Raw genomic sequence first — 19,761 nt, 5'->3', positions numbered from 1 at the left:
CCATGGAACCAGCCTCTATAATCATCTCTATCGTCATATATGGAACATTTAACTATATGAATAATATATGAATGACAATGAATGAAATATATGAATAATATATGCAACATTTGCAAACTTTGACATAAGTTGAGTAACGAGAAAGCAACGGCTTAAAATATCTCTGTACTATATAGGTTGTTGTTGAAATTATGCTTTCCCTAATAACCCAGTGAGACTTAGTCGAATGGCCATTATTATTTATCAGTAATAGGCATTAATGGTTGGTATTACTTTGGGGCTTAAATTTCATTAGAAGGTATTATAAATTTTCTTTCATTGGGTACCATTGGAATAATTAATGTCGATTCAACTCAAAACAACATCAAAAACGTCACAGATGACCCAAAGAATAAGACATACGAGTATTTTGTGCTCATTGTCAAGCGTAGCAAAAATGCTGGTCTTAATTTTTGCCAGTAAATGCGTAGCTAACACGTGTCTTCGAGCGAGCAAAGATCAAGAAATAACATCCTGTGACAGAGAACAGACACGCAAAATAATTAGACTGATATAAATTATACGTGTGAGGTGTTATCTCTACTTATATATATAAAAATGAATTGCTGTTCGTTAGTCTCGCTAAAACTTGAGAACGGCTGAACCATTTTCGCTAATTTTGGTCTTGAATTATTCGTGGAAGTCCAGGGAAGGTTTAAAAGGTGAGAAAATATAAAAAATCTGGGAATTATATAAAAACAAACAATTTTATTTTTCCTTTGATGTGTCCCCTTGATGTGTCTTTTATTTATTGATTGAGGCACTACGAAGTCTGCCGGGTCAGCTACTATGAAATATAAATCGTGAACAAAACTATAAGAGGATATTAGATCATTATTTACTTACAAAAAAAATCCTAGGGCCAATACTGAAAGGCATAAAAGTGAACTCCCTCATTTGATACTCGTTTTCAACGAGGAATCTAGCAGGATTGAAAGTGTCAGGCTCGGTATGATAAATTGGATCCATGTGGATTGAATTTGCGACGTTAAATAAAAAGTCAGTAAAGATTTTTTAATGATTTTTATTGTTAAGGATTTTTTTTTACTTGAAGAAGAGAGAGAAGAGACAGAGAGAGAAAATATACTTTATTCCATACCAAAACACGATTAATATTAAAAAATAGTCAACATTAGTTGTTTTTGAACCGATTCTGAAGCCTATATGCATATTAGAGGCAATAGTCTACAATTATATTGTTTTCGAAGAAGAATAATTCATCTGATGGAAAGACGTCCAAGTCAGTACATTCACAAACAATGGTAGTGCCATGGGTTCCTTCCATCCATTCCATCGCTTCCTACATTAGAATATTTTCCATAAAGTCCATCGATCCAAATTTGAACAAATATTTAAAGGGGTTTATGAAATATTCAAAACATCGACATTTAGTAGAAATGATGATGATATTAATTTATCCCTAATGGGAAAGGCAAAGGACTTTAATCCATACAGCCAAGTCTTGTTCTTGGTAACAATTGGAGAATTTTGGTAGTTTTAAAGGCCGAAGCCACGTCTTCATTGTTCTTGATCGTAAGGCCGTTTTTGTCATGTCTTATTATTCCCGGTCATATGGCCTAAGCCACTTTTTCGATGTTCATTTAGTAGAAAGCGGCATGTTTGTATGATTGACGTTACTAAAATTTCAGATAGAGGTCGTACCAAATAGGCTTTTCTACTTGTGTGACGCAGGCAGCTCGTAAGGCTAGGTGTAGGACGTCTTGTAAGTAAGCACGGGTAGGTACCACCGCCCTGCGTATTTCTACCGTGAACCACTAATGTGTTAATTTAGTATTATCACGAAATAGGTTTGTATAGACGAGAAAAGCTTTTGTTTTTTGTGATCACGTCAACGTATATTCCGTTCGCAAGCAAAATTTGTTGGTAAGCTACCATGGTGGCCAGGTACTACTGGTGGTAGGACTTCTTGTGAGTCCGCGCGGGTAGGTACCACCCCGCTGCCTATTTCTGCCGTGAAGCAGTAATGCGTTTCGGCTTGAAGGGTGAAGCAGCCGTTGTCTATACTGATACCTTAGAACTTAGATCTGAAGGTGGGTGGTGCATTTACGTTGTAGATGCTTTTGGGCTCCAGTAACCAGTTAACATCAGCAATAAAAAACCAGTAATGCGTTTGATCTGAAGGGTGAGGCAACCGTTGTACTGTCAAAACTGAGACTTACAACCTATGTCTCGAGGTAGGTAGTAGCTGCACGATCTGGTATAATTGCATCAGTCTGTCTAAGTAGTATGTAATGAAAAAACATAGAATTTTAAAAGTATTTTAATAAAACAAAACATACAATCTACATTGAAAGCAGCTATTTTGTGTACTACACATATGAAAACTATCACAAAATAAAATCTGTATAATAAATACTTCGAGATCGGGTCAACAATAATGCTATTAAAAAAGCTTATACAAAGTTTGTGAAGTTAGTTGAATGTTCTCTGACAGAGCTCTGAAACTATAAAATTTTTACCGTATAACTCTACATACCGTATATAATTTACGTCACAAAGAATACATACATTCAGATAAAAGGATTAGACAATTAGTATTTCAATATACATACCATATTTCAATAGACATACAATATACATGTCTTATAAGAAATAGTGGCTAAAAAAAACTTAATCATATTCGGAAATAGTACAAATCCATTTAATAATATATTGGATCACTAGAATTACCAATTCCTTATTATTCCCTATATAGTTATGTGGTTATGTATACTAATATAGAAACCTGCAGTGGTTCTTACGCATGTTCTGTTATAACTACTGAACCATGCATCCGATTGACTTGAAATTTGGTATCCATGTACAAAATACATGCACTTAATGGATAGGCTAATATTTATATGAGTGTTGGACTCCCTACACCAGTTGCGGGGGCGTTAATCATGAGAATCTTTGTGGGAATGAGAAATAATAATATTAATTTGAAATGCCCAGCCAAGCAGACTGGTACAGCTAGTTTTCAATAAAACTATTTAAATTAGATTCGAGGAAGACGTTGATCCGATATCCTTGTTATTCACACAACGTCGCAACACCTGATCTGAAGACGACCAGTATTACGTCACTGGTCCAGTGGATGCAGATTCTTTAATGTGCGACCAGCTTTTAATCTCCAGCCTGATAATTAGCTGTGTTAATGAATTTGATTTCTAGTCTTATGGTAACTTTTGTTATGTAATACTATACTTTTATATTAGGTTCTGTCTTCCGATAGTGATTTTTATTCTCTAGCTTCGAACTGAGTCCATGTCCCTCCCAAAACTTTTATATTGAATTCGCCAGGTTGAAGTTTTATAGGGTTTAATGTTTTCTCGGTTTTTATTATTTTGAAATTCAGAACTATATAGTAGATTAAAACTTTAAGCTCCAGAAGTGCGAATCTTGACCCTGAAAGAGATCACCGTAAGAAATTCTTGTAACCGGAACCGGAAAACTGAATTTTCTGATAACAATATGCAAATATCAGATTTAAAACAACCAATCAATCAATACAATTTAGACAATTGAAACCTCATGCCTCAGTATGGTTGAAGGTTTTTTTTTCCCTGCCTAGCTGAGAGCCTTGAGAAGCTAATTCAGCGTAACCTTAACTAGTAGGTGAGCTCACGGGGCGCAAACCTGACGACGTTGCTAACACGAACCCTAGCAAGAGCCGTGCTTCGCAGAATCTACCACCGGATCGGAACGCGACCCACTGAGAAGATCCGGCGAGAAACTCAGTGGGCTGTGTCTGAGGGTTAACGTTGGTGGTATTCACGTTATGATGTCTATAGATTTTAGTAGTGATATGATACTAATTGGAACATGTCCTTGTGCATTCATCTGCGTAATAAAAAAAGCTTTATGTATTAATGACATATAACCTTCAGTAATACGGTGTCATTATTTCTATCAGTTTTTCAACTGCGTATGAAGAAAGTTATTTCATAATATTGAGAGTAAAATAGTATAGTGAGCTAATTCAGAGAAAGTTGGTTACGTTCTCACTAAGTGAAACCGTGCTGACGCCACTGTGCTAAAAACAAGCAAAACCGGAGCTATTCAATGATTTTTTGATATAGATATTGGGGAGTAGGGTAAAAACACTCTGTAATAAACACTGATATAATAAACTCCATCTGATTGACATTATTAGCGGTTACTTCTAAAATTGCCTCGTCGTCTACATAAACAATAACTTTGGACGTCTCACCAATGCAATTCCTTGGTCCAGCACCAAACGGCAGGAAAGTAAACGGTTTGATTTTGTGCTTATTTTCATCCAAGAATCTGTCCGGGTCAAACTTCTCAGGGTCAGGATGATGCTCGGGATCCATTTGGATGGAGTTAACAGAATTGTAAACTATATCTCCTGGTTGAAGCTGTGGTAATAAAAAAACAGAGATAATAAAAAAAAAAACTACAGTAAATGGGTAGCTTGTTTATAGCATCACTATCATACTCATTAGGCTCTTGACTCCGATTGCAAATTCCCTTAGATTTTGAAGGAACTCAAATAAAAGTGACATATCTTCAACACGTACCAAAAATCTTCGGAAGCAATTGTTTGGTCTCAACAACATTGATTACATCAGGCGCTTGAAGATCTAGGAATTTTCGTTCAAATCTATACTAATATTATAAAGAGGAAAGATTTGTTTGTTTGTTTGTTTCGAATAGGCTCCGAAACTACTGGACTGATTTGAAAAATTCTTTTGCCATTAGAAGCCGACATTGTCCCTGATGAACATAGGCTACTCTTTTTAATTTTTTTTTTATTTTTTTTTTTGGTTTCATGTGTGTTTTAATGTTTCCGAAGCGAAGCGAGGGCGGGTCGCTAGTTATAAATATAAGGATTCGATATATTATTATTATTATATTATTATGTATTTAAACGTAATTCACCGTCTGAGATTGTTTATATTAAATTCTGAACTACGTCTCAAACAAATCATGTGTGGTTAAACAAGTCTTTCCATAGCTTCTTCGTAATAATTCTTTTAAACAATGCGCGGAAGTTAGCCATAATCGATATTTACCTTATAAGGTTTCCCCCCTTCCCTCGGCGGTGGAAGCTCGTATGGTTTAGAGCACACCCTGTCGACTATTATTGCGGCAGACCATTTTCTTGAAGTCTCTGTGAAGAATATTTTATTCGATCTTAGATTACTTCTGTACTTTTTTGGCTTTTGCCAGTCGCAGACGTAATTAAGACCACTTTTAAGTTTTTTTTATTTATTGCTTAGATGGGTGGACGAGCTCACAGTCCACCTGGTGTTAAGTAGTTATTGGAGCCCATAGATATCTACAACGTAAATGCGCCACTCACCTTGAGATATAAGTTCTAAGATCTCAGTATAGTTACAACGGCTGCCCCACCCTTCAAACAGAAACGCATTACTGCTTCACGGCAGAAATAGGAATTTAACCCATTCTTAAATTTTGTCATTATATCCTTTCTGATATTTGGATTATTTTTATAAGATTACCAATTTGGGCTAGAGGTAATATAAGAGGTACAAGATTGTTTTTATTCTTGTACTCAGTATCTTACCGCTTCATGTTGAACTTAAATGTCTTTGAATACATTTTATCAAACATGATTTTAATGGTTAGTCTTACGAACATTTCATATTCCTTTTACAACAAATTTCAAAGTGCCTACAAATTTTTTTTAAGATTTTTAGATCTCCGCTATTTATTTAAGCCAGAAATTAAATACCATTCAAAACGCAATCTAAGTATTTCAATTCTCCAATGTTGTCGTAGGTTAGTGGTCCTTTCTCTTCCTTGAACTTTATAATCGCCTCATACAATTTTTCCTGAGCTTCAGGATTCAGTGCGAGTTCGTGAATGCAAAGCGTCAGACCATTAGCCGAGCTTTCAAATCCCGCAAGGAAGAAGATGAAAACTTGTGCGGTCAGTTCATCTTGGGTCCATTCTGCAAACAACAAAAAGTTAGATAAAGAGGTCTTCACTTTTAAGCAGCTTATTTACGAGACATGTGGTTTTCGCAAGTAATTTCAGAATCCCAATATATTGAAGTGAAACTTTGAACAAAATTTATTTTATAAACGAATTCACATCTTTTATTTTATATATATGTCGGCGCAAATGTGACTATTTACCTACTGATCATCAACTAATTACTCTGTGATAAGAAATTGATGTTAAACAGTTCCTTTTATTGTAATTTCAATACTTTAAAACGTGTTTGAAAAATGTGTAAACCCGCTCACGTGTTTGAAAAACGTGTAAACACGCTCACGTGTTTAAAACGTGTCAACACGCTCACGGGTACGAAGCCCCATAAATACGGCCGTGCTGTCTAGCGCTGACTGATTCGTGTCCGAGCCGTTGTACTGTACGGATATCTCTGTAACGTTGTTATGCTTCTCGTGCAATATACGAAGTTCTCGTGAAGTTCTCGTGAAGTTTTGTTTCGGAAACCCAAACATGAGTCATTCGTCAACAAATTAATGATCGTGACGTCGCAAGGCTGACGTCACACTTTTTACAAACATTACGGACGTCCCTACTCCGTCATATATAATATTATTATTAGCTATTTTAATATAGTATTTTGCTTTAGGCATTTCAAATATTTTATATGGGCTAACAATAGTAATGTTTTTGGCATCAATACGAATACAAATACAATATATTATTATTATGTAAGATTAGTAGTTTATATGCAACTTACTTCTTACATTCCCCTTTGGTTTTAACATCTCTTCTGTCATAGCAAAACCTACATTTTTTTCGTCTGATTCGTTGCTCTCATTCTTAAGAGTCCCTGAAATGAGAAACGAATGATTATCATACATAGGTTTACTAGATAAATTTACTTAAAAGGATTTGTTATTGAAGAGTTAACCAAAACATGTGCTAAATATGGTGGGGAGTAGTTTGAGTTCGTGATAAAATTCCAGGCAAATCCAAGATTATATAGCAATATATGGTTCTTTTTTAATGAGAGTAGACATAAAACCTCTCGCATGGCCACTTATAAAAAAGAAACATAAGAAGCAAAAGTCAAAAAATAAAAAAGAAGACTATCGCCGACCGCACCGCACGCGCTGTACACGCACACGCCGCTTATTTCTTCACATAAATATTTTTATGGACTCAAATTAATTCTCTATTATACAAACTCTTACTGACGACCATATTCGTCGTTGCGCGAGTGATATACAAGTTTTATAGACAATAATTTAGAGGAGTGCCAAGTCACCGCCATTACGCGTCGTCCAGCAGTGGCGTCGAATTCTGCAGCCTGGAAGAAGCTAGCGACGGGTTGGCAGGTACGTCTACTCCTCATAGTCTAGCCTCGGCCTTCCCCTCTTTTGTGCATCTTTAGCGATACTCGCCCCCGCAAAACTTCCTTCAAAAATATTGAACCAGCGCACCGCCGTGGTGGAAAATTTGTAAAGAGTTTTTCCCACTATTATTGGTCCTTCGTCCCCGGATTACATTTTAATCATCGCTGATCACCGCTTATTACGCGAATAAACACGCTTTATTATATATTTTGATATTTTATTCGCACCGCATTTCATCATATTTCATTTTTTTTGACAGGTCATTGACCTTCACTTACGCAATCCGCAACAATGTCTTCGTCTGAACAAAAATTGACAATTCTAGAATGTCAACGACAAGTCTATTTCGAACACATACAACGTATTTACGATTTATCTCGCAGTAATTTAAATGATCCTGAAACATTGGAAAACTTTCTTTGTTCGATAGAAACAATCGATGAGACACGCATTAATTTCCAACAATGTCTCAAGGATATAAATCAATTAATATTAAAAATCGATACAGATTCTAAACCCGACTTCAATAAGTGGCTCGCTTTTGAAGATTTATATTGTCGTATCAAACGTAAACGTTCGCAGTTAGAGTCAAAACCCACCATGTCTGTCAACAGAAATGACAACTGTTGGCAAGGTGTTAAATTAGCTCGCATTGAAATTCCCGAATTCGATGGAAACCCTAAAGATTGGCCGCTATTTTTCGCAACTTTTAAAAACGCTGTACATTTGAACACATCTCTTTCTCTCACTGAAAAAATGTTTTATCTCGCTAGTAAATTAAAAATAAAGCTAAAAATGTTTATGCCGGTTTCATTCCATGCGCTGAGAATTACGAAACTATTTATAAAGCGCTCGTGTCAAAATATGAAGACAAAAGGAACCTAGCAGGTACTTATCTGAATCAAATATTTTCTTTAAAACCGATTTCTTCAGTCACTGCTGAAAATTTAGAAAATCTTGTCGATCAATTTTCAAACTCATACCTCGCTCTTAATAATTTACAAATACCTAACTTATGTGACTTCGTCATGTCCTACACTTTATTACACCGCTTAGATACAGAAACCGCACGTCTTTTTGAGATGAATAATTGTGATAAAGACATACCTACTTATCAGGATTTAATTTCATTTGTTCGTGATCGTATAAAAGTTTTAAATCGGACAGGTAATAACAACCTGAACAGCGCAAGTACATCGAAGCCTAAGCAAAACAACGCAAATAAAAATAGCTCACGATCATTCGTCGTAAACAACACTGCATGTCAGTTGTGCAATGACTCTAATCATAACCACCTATATTCTTGCCCGAAATTTAAATCGCTTACCCCACGTGAACGTTATGATTATATTAAAAAGATACGTGCTTGTATCAACTGTCTAAGTTTACAACATAACACAAATACTTGTAAATCTGAGAATAGATGCGCTAATTGTAAAAAGTTACATCATACGACTCTTTGCTTCGCTGAGAAAGCATCACCTGTTGCATTGCCGCCGGTGCAGCCGCCTCAGTACTTACACCGCCACACTGATAACAATACGCATAGTCCAGTAGTCATTGGTCAGAAATCTACCGCGTCTTCAAGTTCGATTTCTAACAAGCCTGTTGATAATAACGCTCCATTTTGTAGTATGAGTGCTAACTCAAATAACACGCGAAAAACTAACAATGTTTTACTTGGCACCGTTCTTGCTGATGTGAAAAGAAGTGACGGAACTCTTGCTCAAATTAGAATTTTGATTGATAATGGATCGCAAAATCATTTTGTTACCCGCAAAGCTTGTAAACATTTAGGCCTTCGTATCTTCCACGACAATTCCGAACGATCCGTAAATGGAATAGGAACTAGCTCTCAAACTATAATCGGAACTACCGATGTAACGTTACTGTCTAGGTACGATGCAAACTTTTGTTTACGCATAAACCCACTCGTTCTTAAAACAATTTCGAGTAACTTGCCGAGTTGTGAATTCGATATTTCGTCTCTTAACTACCTAAGTAATAATAATATACAGCTCGCAGACCCGCACTTTAATAAACCCGCTGAAATAGACATTCTGCTTGGCGCCGAAGTATTCATGCAGATCCTAAGACCTACAAAGTTGTTAGGTCCGCCTGGAAAACCAGATTTATTGGAAACCGCATTTGGATACATACTCTTAGGGTCGATCGCTTCGCTCCCTTGTCACAATAATACCGCGCCTTGTGATAACGATCACGCCTTTTTATCGTCGAGTAACGACTCGATCGAAACTTTAATCTCAAAGTTCTGGGAGTTGGAGTCAGTTCCGACTAAAACACACATGTCTAAAGCCGAACAGGAATGTGAGGATTTTTATGATTTAAATACATACCGCGATAACACAACTGGACGCTACGTCACCGCTTTGCCTTTCTTGAGGTCGCCTACCGCTCTGGGCGATTCTCTTACAACCGCACGTCGCTGTCTGTCGTCACTCGAACGTAGATTTCAGACAAATACCGCTTTAAAAACTGAATACGATGCCGCGATGAGAGACTATCTCGAACGGAACATCATTTCACCCGCACCCGCTCTTACTGATACGAATTATTACGTCATCCCTCACCACGGTATAAGCCGAGAAGACAAACCGCTCCGTATTGTACTGAACGCAACTGCACGATGCATAGATACAAACGTTTCATTGAACGATTGTTTACATTCCGGTCCTAACTTGCAAGCAGACTTAACCGCGATTATTTTAAAATTCAGGCTGTTTCCGATTGCTTTGACCGCTGACATCAAACAAATGTTTTTGGCTATAGGCATTCGTGAGGAAGACCGCCGCTTTTTGAATATACTATACAAATTTGACGAAGATGATACTGCAAAAATGTATCATTTTAATCGCGTTTGTTTTGGTCTACGGTGCTCGCCGTACCTTGCTATGAAGACAGTTAAGCGTCTCGCCCGCGATGAAACTGATTTCCCGATCGCTTCAGAAATCGCTAGTGATCATCTTTATATGGATGATCTAGGAGTTTCGGTAGATACGCCCGAGAATGGAATTCAGTTGGCTCATGATTTAATCGAACTATTCAAACGTGGTGGTTTCGACTTAGTTAAATTCGTTAGCAACTCGCCCGAGGTGTTAAAATCGATTCCGCAAGCCAACCGCTTATCTTCAAAAATTGAATTCGACAAGGAGGATAATATGAAGCTCCTAGGTCTAATTTGGTCACCGATCGAGGATGAATTTTCAATCGCTATTAAATTCAACCCGCAAGCAAAATGTACAAAGCGCCTTATGCTTTCCACAATCGCTAAACTGTGGGACATAAACGGATTTTGTGCCCCTGTCATTTTACACGCAAAATTGTTAATAAAAGCTCTCTGGGTAGCTCAGATTGATTGGGATGCAGAGCCCCCAAGTGACATCTGTGCTGTATGGAAACGCTTTCTTAGTGAACTCCCCGCTCTGCAAGACTTTAAAATACCTCGCTTCGTAGGCATCGTGCCCGAGTCCCGTGTCATACTACTGGGATTTGCGGACGCTTCTGAAAAAGCGATGGGTGCTTCTGTGTATATTTGTGTACAACCGGCTTCCGGAACAAATGAAGTCAATTTAATTGGTGCCAAGAGCAAGGTCGCCCCGCTCAAGGTTGTTACCTTAGCCCGCTTAGAGCTTTGTGCTGTAGTATTATTATCGAAACTGTTTCGATTTGTTATCGATACTGTTTCTCCCCGTTGTCGTGTTGACGAAATTTTCGCGTTTACTGATTCGACAGTGGCCCTCCATTGGGTTCACTCGTCTCCGCATCGCTTCGATACTTTCGTTGCGAACCGCATCGCACAAATACAGAACAACCTTGATCCCAAACACTTCTACCATTGTGAAGGTACACAGAATCCCAGCGACTGCTTGAGTCGTGGTCTCACGCCCGTTCAATTATTGAATCACCCGCTGTGGCTCCATGGCCCCACATGGGCTCGTGATGACGTCCACACATGACCCATCAACCGCTTCACGTTTGATCCCGCACAAGATGCAAAGATATTAGAGCTCAAAAAACAATCGAATGTCTTCATCACTACAGATGAGACCGAACCCTTTCTCTGTACGCTGGCCAAGCGCGTCTCTTCTTGGTCTAAGCTACTCCGCATTGTGGTATATATATATCGTTTCTTGGGTAAGCTCCCTCGCTCGGACCGAATGCAACTTGCACATCTACAGTTTGCTGAGACTGCTGTCGTAAAAGCGCTTCAACAGCATTACTTTCAAAACGACATCGATGTGCTCTCCAAGGGTCATCGAGTTTCGAGGTCTTTGCTTCCACTTTCTCCGTTTTGAAAAACGACATTCTCCGCGTTGGAGGCCGCTTAAAAAACTCCTCGCTTGAGTTTGACAGTAAGCATCCGATCTTGCTTCCCAAAAAGGATCACATTGTCAAGCTGATTATTGATTATCATCACCGCAAATACCTACACGCTGGTCCGAACTTACTGTTATCACTTCTCAGACAAAAATTTTGGATCATTTCCGGTCGCAGTACCGTAAAACAACGCTTTCGTCTTTGTAACAGATGTTTCAAAGCTGCCCCCCGCACAGAGACGCCTTATATGGCTGATCTGCCCGCTTGTCGAGTCAACGAAACCGTCAAACCCTTTCTTTGGAGTGGCGTTGACTACGCTGGACCGCAGGAAATTTTAATTAGTCGTTACCGTGGTGCGCGCAAGGTCCGCTGCTACTATGCGCTCTTCACATGCATGGTTACAAGAAGCGTGCATGTTGAAATTGCGACAGATTTATCGACCGATTCCTTTCTTCGCGCTTTTCGTCGTTTTATATCACGTCGAGGCAAAATTAATTCGCTATTTTCCGATAACGGAACGAATTTCATAGGCGCCAAAGCCAAGCTCGATGAATTGAGCGAGTTTCTCAGGTCTAAAGCCTTCTGTAAAGCCTTTGAGCAGGAAACTCTCTATCAAGGCGTCAATTGGTCGCTGAACGTACCTACAGCTAGTCACATGGGTGGTAGCTGGGAGAGTATGATTCGAGTTTTCAAAATGCATCTACGCCGCACTATCGGAGACGTTCTTCTCACCTATGAGGAGTTGCTCACCGTCGTTACCCAGGTCGAAATGATTTTAAATAGTCGTCCTTTAATTGCACAATTAAATTCTCATCCTGGAGAACCGGAACCTTTAACGCCTTCGCATTTTTTAACTCTCGGACCGCTAGACTCCTTTCATTCTGATCCGCGTTTAGATTCGGTAGATTTAGTTCGCAATAAACGACTTGTCGATGACATTGTTCAGAGATTCTGGAATCGCTGGAGGCGTGAGTACCTAAACACGCTTCAAACGCGCGCTAAATGGAACACCAAATCTAATCCGGTGACTAAAGGTACTGTTGTCCTTCTTAAAACAGAAAACTCACCGCCTTTACAATGGCCAATGGGCATAATTGAAGAAATAATGCCTGCCTCGGACGGGGTCGTTAGAGTAGTCAGAGTGCGCACACAAAACGGCACCTATCTTCGACCTGTAGTAAAACTTTGTGTTTTACCTTCCCAATAACCTATTTTCTCATTTTTATTTTTAATTTATTTTTATTTCATTCTTTTTACTTAATACTTCATATCCTGCACTCATTAAGTACCATTTATACTTATTACTTGTACTTATTATGTACCACCGCACTACCCTGATTTCACCCGCTCTCTAGTTCACCCATAATCGCTACATTTATGTACTTCTCTCTCATTGTTTAGGAGCTACATCTCCTAAAGGCCGGGGGGATGGTTCTTTTTTAATGAGAGTAGACATAAAACCTCTCGCATGGCCACTTATAAAAAAGAAACATAAGAAGCAAAAGTCAAAAAATAAAAAAGAAGACTATCGCCGACCGCACCGCACGCGCTGTACACGCACACGCCGCTTGTTTCTTCACATAAATATTTTTATGGACTCAAATTAATTCTCTATTATACAAACTCTTACTGACGACCATATTCGTCGTTGCGCGAGTGATATACAAGTTTTATAGACAATAATTTAGAGGAGTGCCAAGTCACCGCCATTACGCGTCGTCCAGCAGTGGCGTCGAATTCTGCAGCCTGGAAGAAGCTAGCGACGGGTTGGCAGGTACGTCTACTCCTCATAGTCTAGCCTCGGCCTTCCCCTCTTTTGTGCATCTTTAGCGATACTCGCCCCCGCAAAACTTCCTTCAAAAATATTGAACCAGCGCACCGCCGTGGTGGAAAATTTGTAAAGAGTTTTTCCCACTAATATATAATATTATCATATTTAGTTGTAAAAGACGTCAGTCTAAAAATACTGAATTTTATATCTAAATTCAACCAAATACACCCAAAAGTCAATGAGTTTAATGTATGGTTTAAGCCCTTTTTTTTTTTACAATTTGCCTTGTGAGGAGAATGTGTTGAAATACGTACCTTTATAAGCATCCATCAGTAGCTGAATCATATCCGGTCTTTCTACGTTGTTCTTCAATCTATAATCCATAGTGCTGGTCACGATCTCTCTAAAGAAACGAGTTACCTTTTGTGGAAATACTTTTATTCCTATTTTCTGTAATTCAATAATCAACAATTACCAAATCGTTAACACTATAAGGCGGTTAATCCTTGAATTCACGTATCCTTATGAAGCATTTCTGCTACTTTTTATGAAATTTGATCATCTAGATAGGAACTGGTCGGATTAAAATAAAATATTATAAAAACGGTCACATACTCCCGATTTCTATAAATAATCTAAAATCCTTGAAATGATTCTTCATTTGGATTTTGTTTGATTGAAAGTATGTAAAAAACCCCACTTCAAAGGTAATTACTTGGTATATTATTAGTATATAGTAATTAGTAACAAAAATTCTGTTAATTATAGTATACTTTATCGAGCTGACGGATTAATCACTAAAACTATACACAAAAAATTCGCAAGTTGATTCAGTTTTTACAACTTTTTTACATATATTATTTGCAGTTTTGTGAGGATTCACCACTCATCCCCTATCTGTCGCAAACCTGTCGTGGATTACGGCTTAAAGGGCTTCGTTAAGGGCGTCGTTAAGACTTTTGTGATTTTTTGTTGGTACTTTTCTATGGACTGTGGACTCTCTTTAAGATTTAGCGACCACTGATCTAGAGCAAACAAATCTTGATACATACTGAAATAATCAAACCGTTAAGTGTTTTGGTCTACAATTTATCTTCTACTTGCGAAATTTTGCGTAGTTCTTGTATTTGATTACAGACATGCCTCTATTGGAGTATCAATAAATATCAATCAACGTACTAACAGAAATATGTCACCCAGTGCGTCGGTACCATGAAGGACAAAACAATTTACGAACTGAATAATATAAATGAATTACAATTGAATAAGTAGTAAATGTGTTTCCTGCAACTTGCGTCGGTGGACCAAAACATAAAACGCCCGACGTATCGAATAATCTAACTATTCTAGTTAAAACGCGGTAGGCAGCTGCTTGGCTCTGCCCTTGGCATTGCTGAAGAGGTGGGCCGTATGCTCGTCTGCCTCATCGGTGGGCAATAAAAAAAAAACACGCAGGTAGATCAAGAAATTCAAAGGCAACAACTTCCACCGTGTAGAAATAGCACACTGTAGTAAAAGATACTGATATTACAACACTTTTAATAGCACACTGTAGTAAAAAAAGGTTAATATTACAGTACTTTTAATAAAGTTAAAACCTCAACATTAAATAGTTTTGAGGCGAGTTTTTTTACGATCATAAAACCAGCATTGAACAATATTCAAGTGAAATTACAAACCTTGGCTAACGTTGGAAACTGTGCAGCCAATATCATTTTAAATCTCTGTGGCCAACTTGTGCTAAACATTGCTTGACCACACTCGTAGAATTCGTTATCCTTGTCGACCAGCGAATTAACCTGGAGTCCGAAACCGGCTGAGGCTATGACGTCATTCGTGTATCTGCGCATCAGATCATCTACGTCTACATCTTCTAACTGATGACCTATAGAACCCATGATGGATTTAGTAGGGCTTATTTCATTCAATAAACATTTATATGGGTAGCTTTTAGTTTTTTGGTTACAGTTCATAAAGGTAATTTGTTAAAAAAATATCTCTCAACTGCCTTGAAGTAATAAATTTGAGATTAATGGTCTTCTTTAAAATAATAGAATGGGTTTGTTAGGAAACTTTGGTAAAAAAAATGACTAGAAATTTTCTTGCCTTTAAGATATTCCACAATGTTCTTGCTGATATCAATCATGAACGGTAACATCAGCCGCATTTTAGAGCCCGTGAATGCTGGACTTAACGTTGTTCTCATGTCACGCCATTTGTCATCTGTGAACATTGATAGAATACTTCGAAGTACTTATTTATGGGATGAGTATGTTAATATAATGCTGTAGATATGTTTATGGGCTCAGTGTTGTGCATTTTTTATTGCCCGTGTAGGCAGACGAGCATATGGCCCACCTGTTGGTGAGTGGTTACCGTCGCCCATAGACTTCAGCAATGCCAGGGGCAGAGACAAGCCGCTGCATACCGTTAAGTACTCTCCACAAGCCTCGTTTGAAGAAGAAGAAGGATATGTCATAGCGCGGGGGAAACACCGTGGAGGAGAGCTCATTCCAAAGTCAGATGGTACGTGGAAAAAAAGATCTCTGAAAGCGCACTGTGGATGAACGCAGTGGCTCCAGGTAGTATGGAACTCAACTCCGGTAGCGGGCGGTGAGGTGGTAAAAATGAGATGATGGTATCATCTCAAACAATTCATCAGAGCGCTCAGAGACCATGGAACATACGATACGAAATATAGAAGGAACCGAAGTCCCTCCGAAGCCCCAGAGGTTCCAAACAATGTAACTATACTGATACCCTTAGAACTTATATCTCAAGATGGGTGGCGCATTTACGTTGTATATGTCTATGGGCTCCAGTAATCACTTAACACCAGGTGGGCTGTGAGCTCGTCCATCTAAGCAATAAAAAAAACCCTGGATTGGGAGAGGCCTATGTCCAGCAGTGGACGACTGGGGGCTGATGATGATGATTATGATTTGTATGCTTACAAGGCTTCGATTAAAATAATAATTACACCTTAGGTAACAATTGCGACCCGGAAATAGGAGACTGTTAAAACTACTCATCAGTATCTCTGTTGGTGATGTAGGTAATTTGCGTTACTCCACTGAGACGAGGATGCACTAGAAATATCGTTCTTTATCTGCTTGCTGGATAACGAGCACGATCTACCCCATTATTAGAAGGTTGGGAAGGATAGTTCGTAGTATCAAATCCGAATCCTGTCCAAATCCGCATCGATAATTTTCATTATGATCTTATGAGTTCTAAGTTATACGTGAAAAGAAGAAGGTATCAAAATATCCAAACCTAATGAAGAAAATACTTGGACGATGGTTATAATGAATTTGTCATGTACCAAAACAAACCATTACAATTATAAGCTTACTGTTATAATACCTTTCATCATGAAAAGGCTTCCTCCGAACAAGGCGTCGATTTCAACGGGAAAGAATTCTTTGTGGTTCACGAAATGGTCGAAGTCCCTTACTGTGATGTTTTTAATAATCTCAGGGTCTTTGATCACCAATATCGGAGTTGTGCCTTCGATGTAACCTATGTATCTGGAAGTCACAAATGAATGACAACTAAAATCGGTTCAAGCAAGCAAAAAGTGTCGCAAAAAATATGAAAAAAACACCGATTTTCTAAAAATGACTCGGTGCTATTTATAGTGCGTTGATGGTATTTTAACAAGTAGGTAAGTGCTCGCAGATAAGCCTGCATATGACGCCTAAGTCATATCGAATTACTTTTTGTACAGGCCAGTATTATTGTCAATTAGTTTTTGTATATACATAAGTGCGTGTTGTGATTTATTGTTATGTAAATTGCAAGCGACTAAAAGTAAAAAAAAGGGCTAGGGGTAGAGGTCCCAAGCGTAGGTCGGACCAAATAGCGGAGGAACTAAAAATACCTGCCAGCGACGAAATCCACTAAGCTATAGAACGGGATCGATGGAGACAGCTAGTTGACGGAGTCACGATCCTCCGCAATGAGGGACGATTAAAGAGAGAGAGAGAAAAGGCCAAGTACAACCACCCACTTCACTATTATCTAATAATGTCTAATATATAAAATGTCATCTAAAGTGCCAACAACGACCGTAAAAAAATTCTAGTCATTTACAACCATATATACATTCGTTTCATTTTTTATAATGCAAGCGAATCTGAAACTCTTGTTCTTGCTAAAATTAATAGTTGGTCATTAGTATCGTTGTCAATAAATACTGAGACACAATACATTATTTATCTAACGACCCTAAAGGTTATTGGATACGACAGTGAAGATAAGTCAGAACAATAACACGATTGTTTTATTAGTGCGCAGTGATTACTGGTGATAGGACCTCTTGTGAGTCCGCACGGGTAGGTACCACCGCTCTGCCTGTTTCTGCCGTGAAGCAGTAATGCGTTTCGGCTTAAAGGGTGGGGCAGCCTATTCTATCAGCCCAACTAATCTGAGACCTTAGAACTCATATCTCAAGGTGGGGGTGGCATTTACGTTGAAGATATCTATGGGCCCCAGTAACCACTTTACACCAGGTGGGCTCTGACCTCGTCCACCCATCTAAGCAATAAAAACAAATTGTGTCTATTTTTGCAGAGGCAGCCAGAGAAGCTCCAAATAACTAAACCGCCTATTTAAATATGTACTCAGATTGTTTCATACGATCTCATAGCCAATTGATAATCAAAAGTAATCGGCTTTATTTAGCCGTTTTGAAACATTATGATGAGTTTAATGTACCATGTGGTCTTACCTTAGCTCAACTGTAAGAATTCATTTAAATCATTGAAATATATAAGCAATAACTGTACTATGTACTATAAACGGAGGATGACTAAATAAATGCAATTGAAAATGGTCGGATCACATAATTTTTTTTTTTTAAATTAAGTAGATTATTTACCAGTAAGAAACGACCATATTTTTTCTTTACAAAGATGGATTTTCAAATGTATACATATAAATCTCACTTTCAAATTGAAACACAGTGCCGAGTGGCAAAGTTAAAAATAAAAAGATTAGTCAAGTAAAAACTCACCTCTCACCGGGGAATGCTTTGTATATCTTATCAATATCCTCCCAAAAATGACCAGTGCCCAATGAGCTTTTCAGAATATTACCGAGAACCGGTATTCCTGGTTCGTACTTGACTCCTCTTGCATCGTAGAAGTAATGTATTTTCTTGTAAACGTATAAATAGTACGCAACAAGTGTGGTTATCAAAAATACGATGACTTCCACGAGCATTTTCGTTGGATACTCGATGTCTACTGAAATTGCGCTGATTATTCTCGACAGTGATTCTGTTATTGTGGCTACTACGGGTTGATAACATACCGAGAGCAATATGTAAATGGGCCGGTACAATTATTTTTCGAAATATGAAAGGATGTTTGTTTGTTTGTATTATTTTTTTTATTGCCTGAATGGGTGGACGAGCTCACGGCCCATCTGATCTTAAGTGGTTACCAGAGCCCATAGACATCTACAATGTAAATACCGTGACCCACCTTGAGACATGAGTTGGAAGGTCTCACTTTTAACAGTACAACGGCTGTCTCGCCCTTCAAACCGAAACGCATTACTGCTTCACGGCAGAAATAGGCAGGGGCTCCCTTGGGATTGTTATCAGATTCGGAAATTAACAAGTATAATAGCTTCCACTTTTAAGGAACGATACTGTGTAGTGAAATGGCAAGCTTGGTTGCCTAGGTACTGCAATACTTAGTCGTTGCTGCAGGAAAAGACTTGTGCAGTCTGGTGACATGTGGAAGTATGGATAGTGCTATTCATTCTGCTATGTCTATAGGCTTCATCGCTTACTCAATACAAATACCAAATTATCTGCCACTTTCACTCGGTTCTTGATAAGAATTATATTCTATTTTTCATTGTGATCAAACCTAACGTTATCTTGGTATGACCTCGACAGAGACCTCAATTTTATAAATGATTGTAAATTCGACCTTAAACTTCACCAATCAGAGTTGGTCATGGTTGGTCAGGGTACTTTACATACAAAAAAGGAACTATTAAATCGCAGAAATAGTTTTAATTATGTCCTCGACACGTGAAGAGCGAAGAAAATGCTATATTTATATAAAAACTATGGAGCTCCCAAGGATCGGAATGACGTGGTATACTAACAAAATATTGACTTTCCTTTTCGTAAGTTGATCCAATAATAATATCTGAGATATCACGTAGGTCTGAGGAGAAACTCGAATATATGAGATCACATCTATATTTCGGGTTTGCTTTTTCTTGCGAATGGTTTATGTTTGAGTTCTATTTTGGCATAATTGGAACATT

General features: G+C 38.2%; 1 protein-coding gene across 1 annotated transcript; it reads right to left on the bottom strand.

The window, feature by feature from the left end:
- Positions 1 to 2,302: 2,302 nt before the first annotated feature.
- Positions 2,303 to 18,736, bottom strand: Cyp9g3 (cytochrome P450 9G3). Its single transcript, XM_028181181.2, has 10 exons — positions 18,488 to 18,736; positions 16,837 to 17,000; positions 15,577 to 15,693; positions 15,150 to 15,355; positions 13,785 to 13,920; positions 6,743 to 6,835; positions 5,762 to 5,980; positions 5,079 to 5,176; positions 4,253 to 4,421; positions 2,303 to 3,447 (listed from the first exon to the last, which is right to left on the bottom strand). Exons 1-10 carry the CDS (start codon positions 18,694 to 18,696, stop codon positions 3,281 to 3,283), a joined length of 1,578 nt encoding a protein of 525 aa, XP_028036982.2. The 5' UTR covers positions 18,697 to 18,736; the 3' UTR covers positions 2,303 to 3,280.
- Positions 18,737 to 19,761: the final 1,025 nt, after the last annotated feature.

This window comes from Bombyx mandarina, chromosome 17 (assembly GCF_030267445.1).
Source record: "Bombyx mandarina strain Sakado chromosome 17, ASM3026744v2".
Lineage (NCBI taxonomy): Eukaryota > Metazoa > Arthropoda > Insecta > Lepidoptera > Bombycidae > Bombyx > Bombyx mandarina.
This window is presented reverse-complemented; position numbering and strand designations above follow the sequence as displayed.

Excerpts from the sequence above, each read along its gene's own strand:
- Cyp9g3 (XM_028181181.2), bottom strand. The coding sequence starts at position 18,696 with ATGCTCGTGGAAGTCATCGTATTTTTGATAACCACACTTGTTGCGTAC. Across the intron at positions 6,836-13,784 it reads ACTGATGGATGCTTATAAAG|GGACTCTTAAGAATGAGAGC; the intron begins GTACGTATTTCA and ends TTCTCATTTCAG. Across the intron at positions 4,422-5,078 it reads AAGGGGGGAAACCTTATAAG|CTTCAACCAGGAGATATAGT; the intron begins GTAAATATCGAT and ends TTATTACCACAG.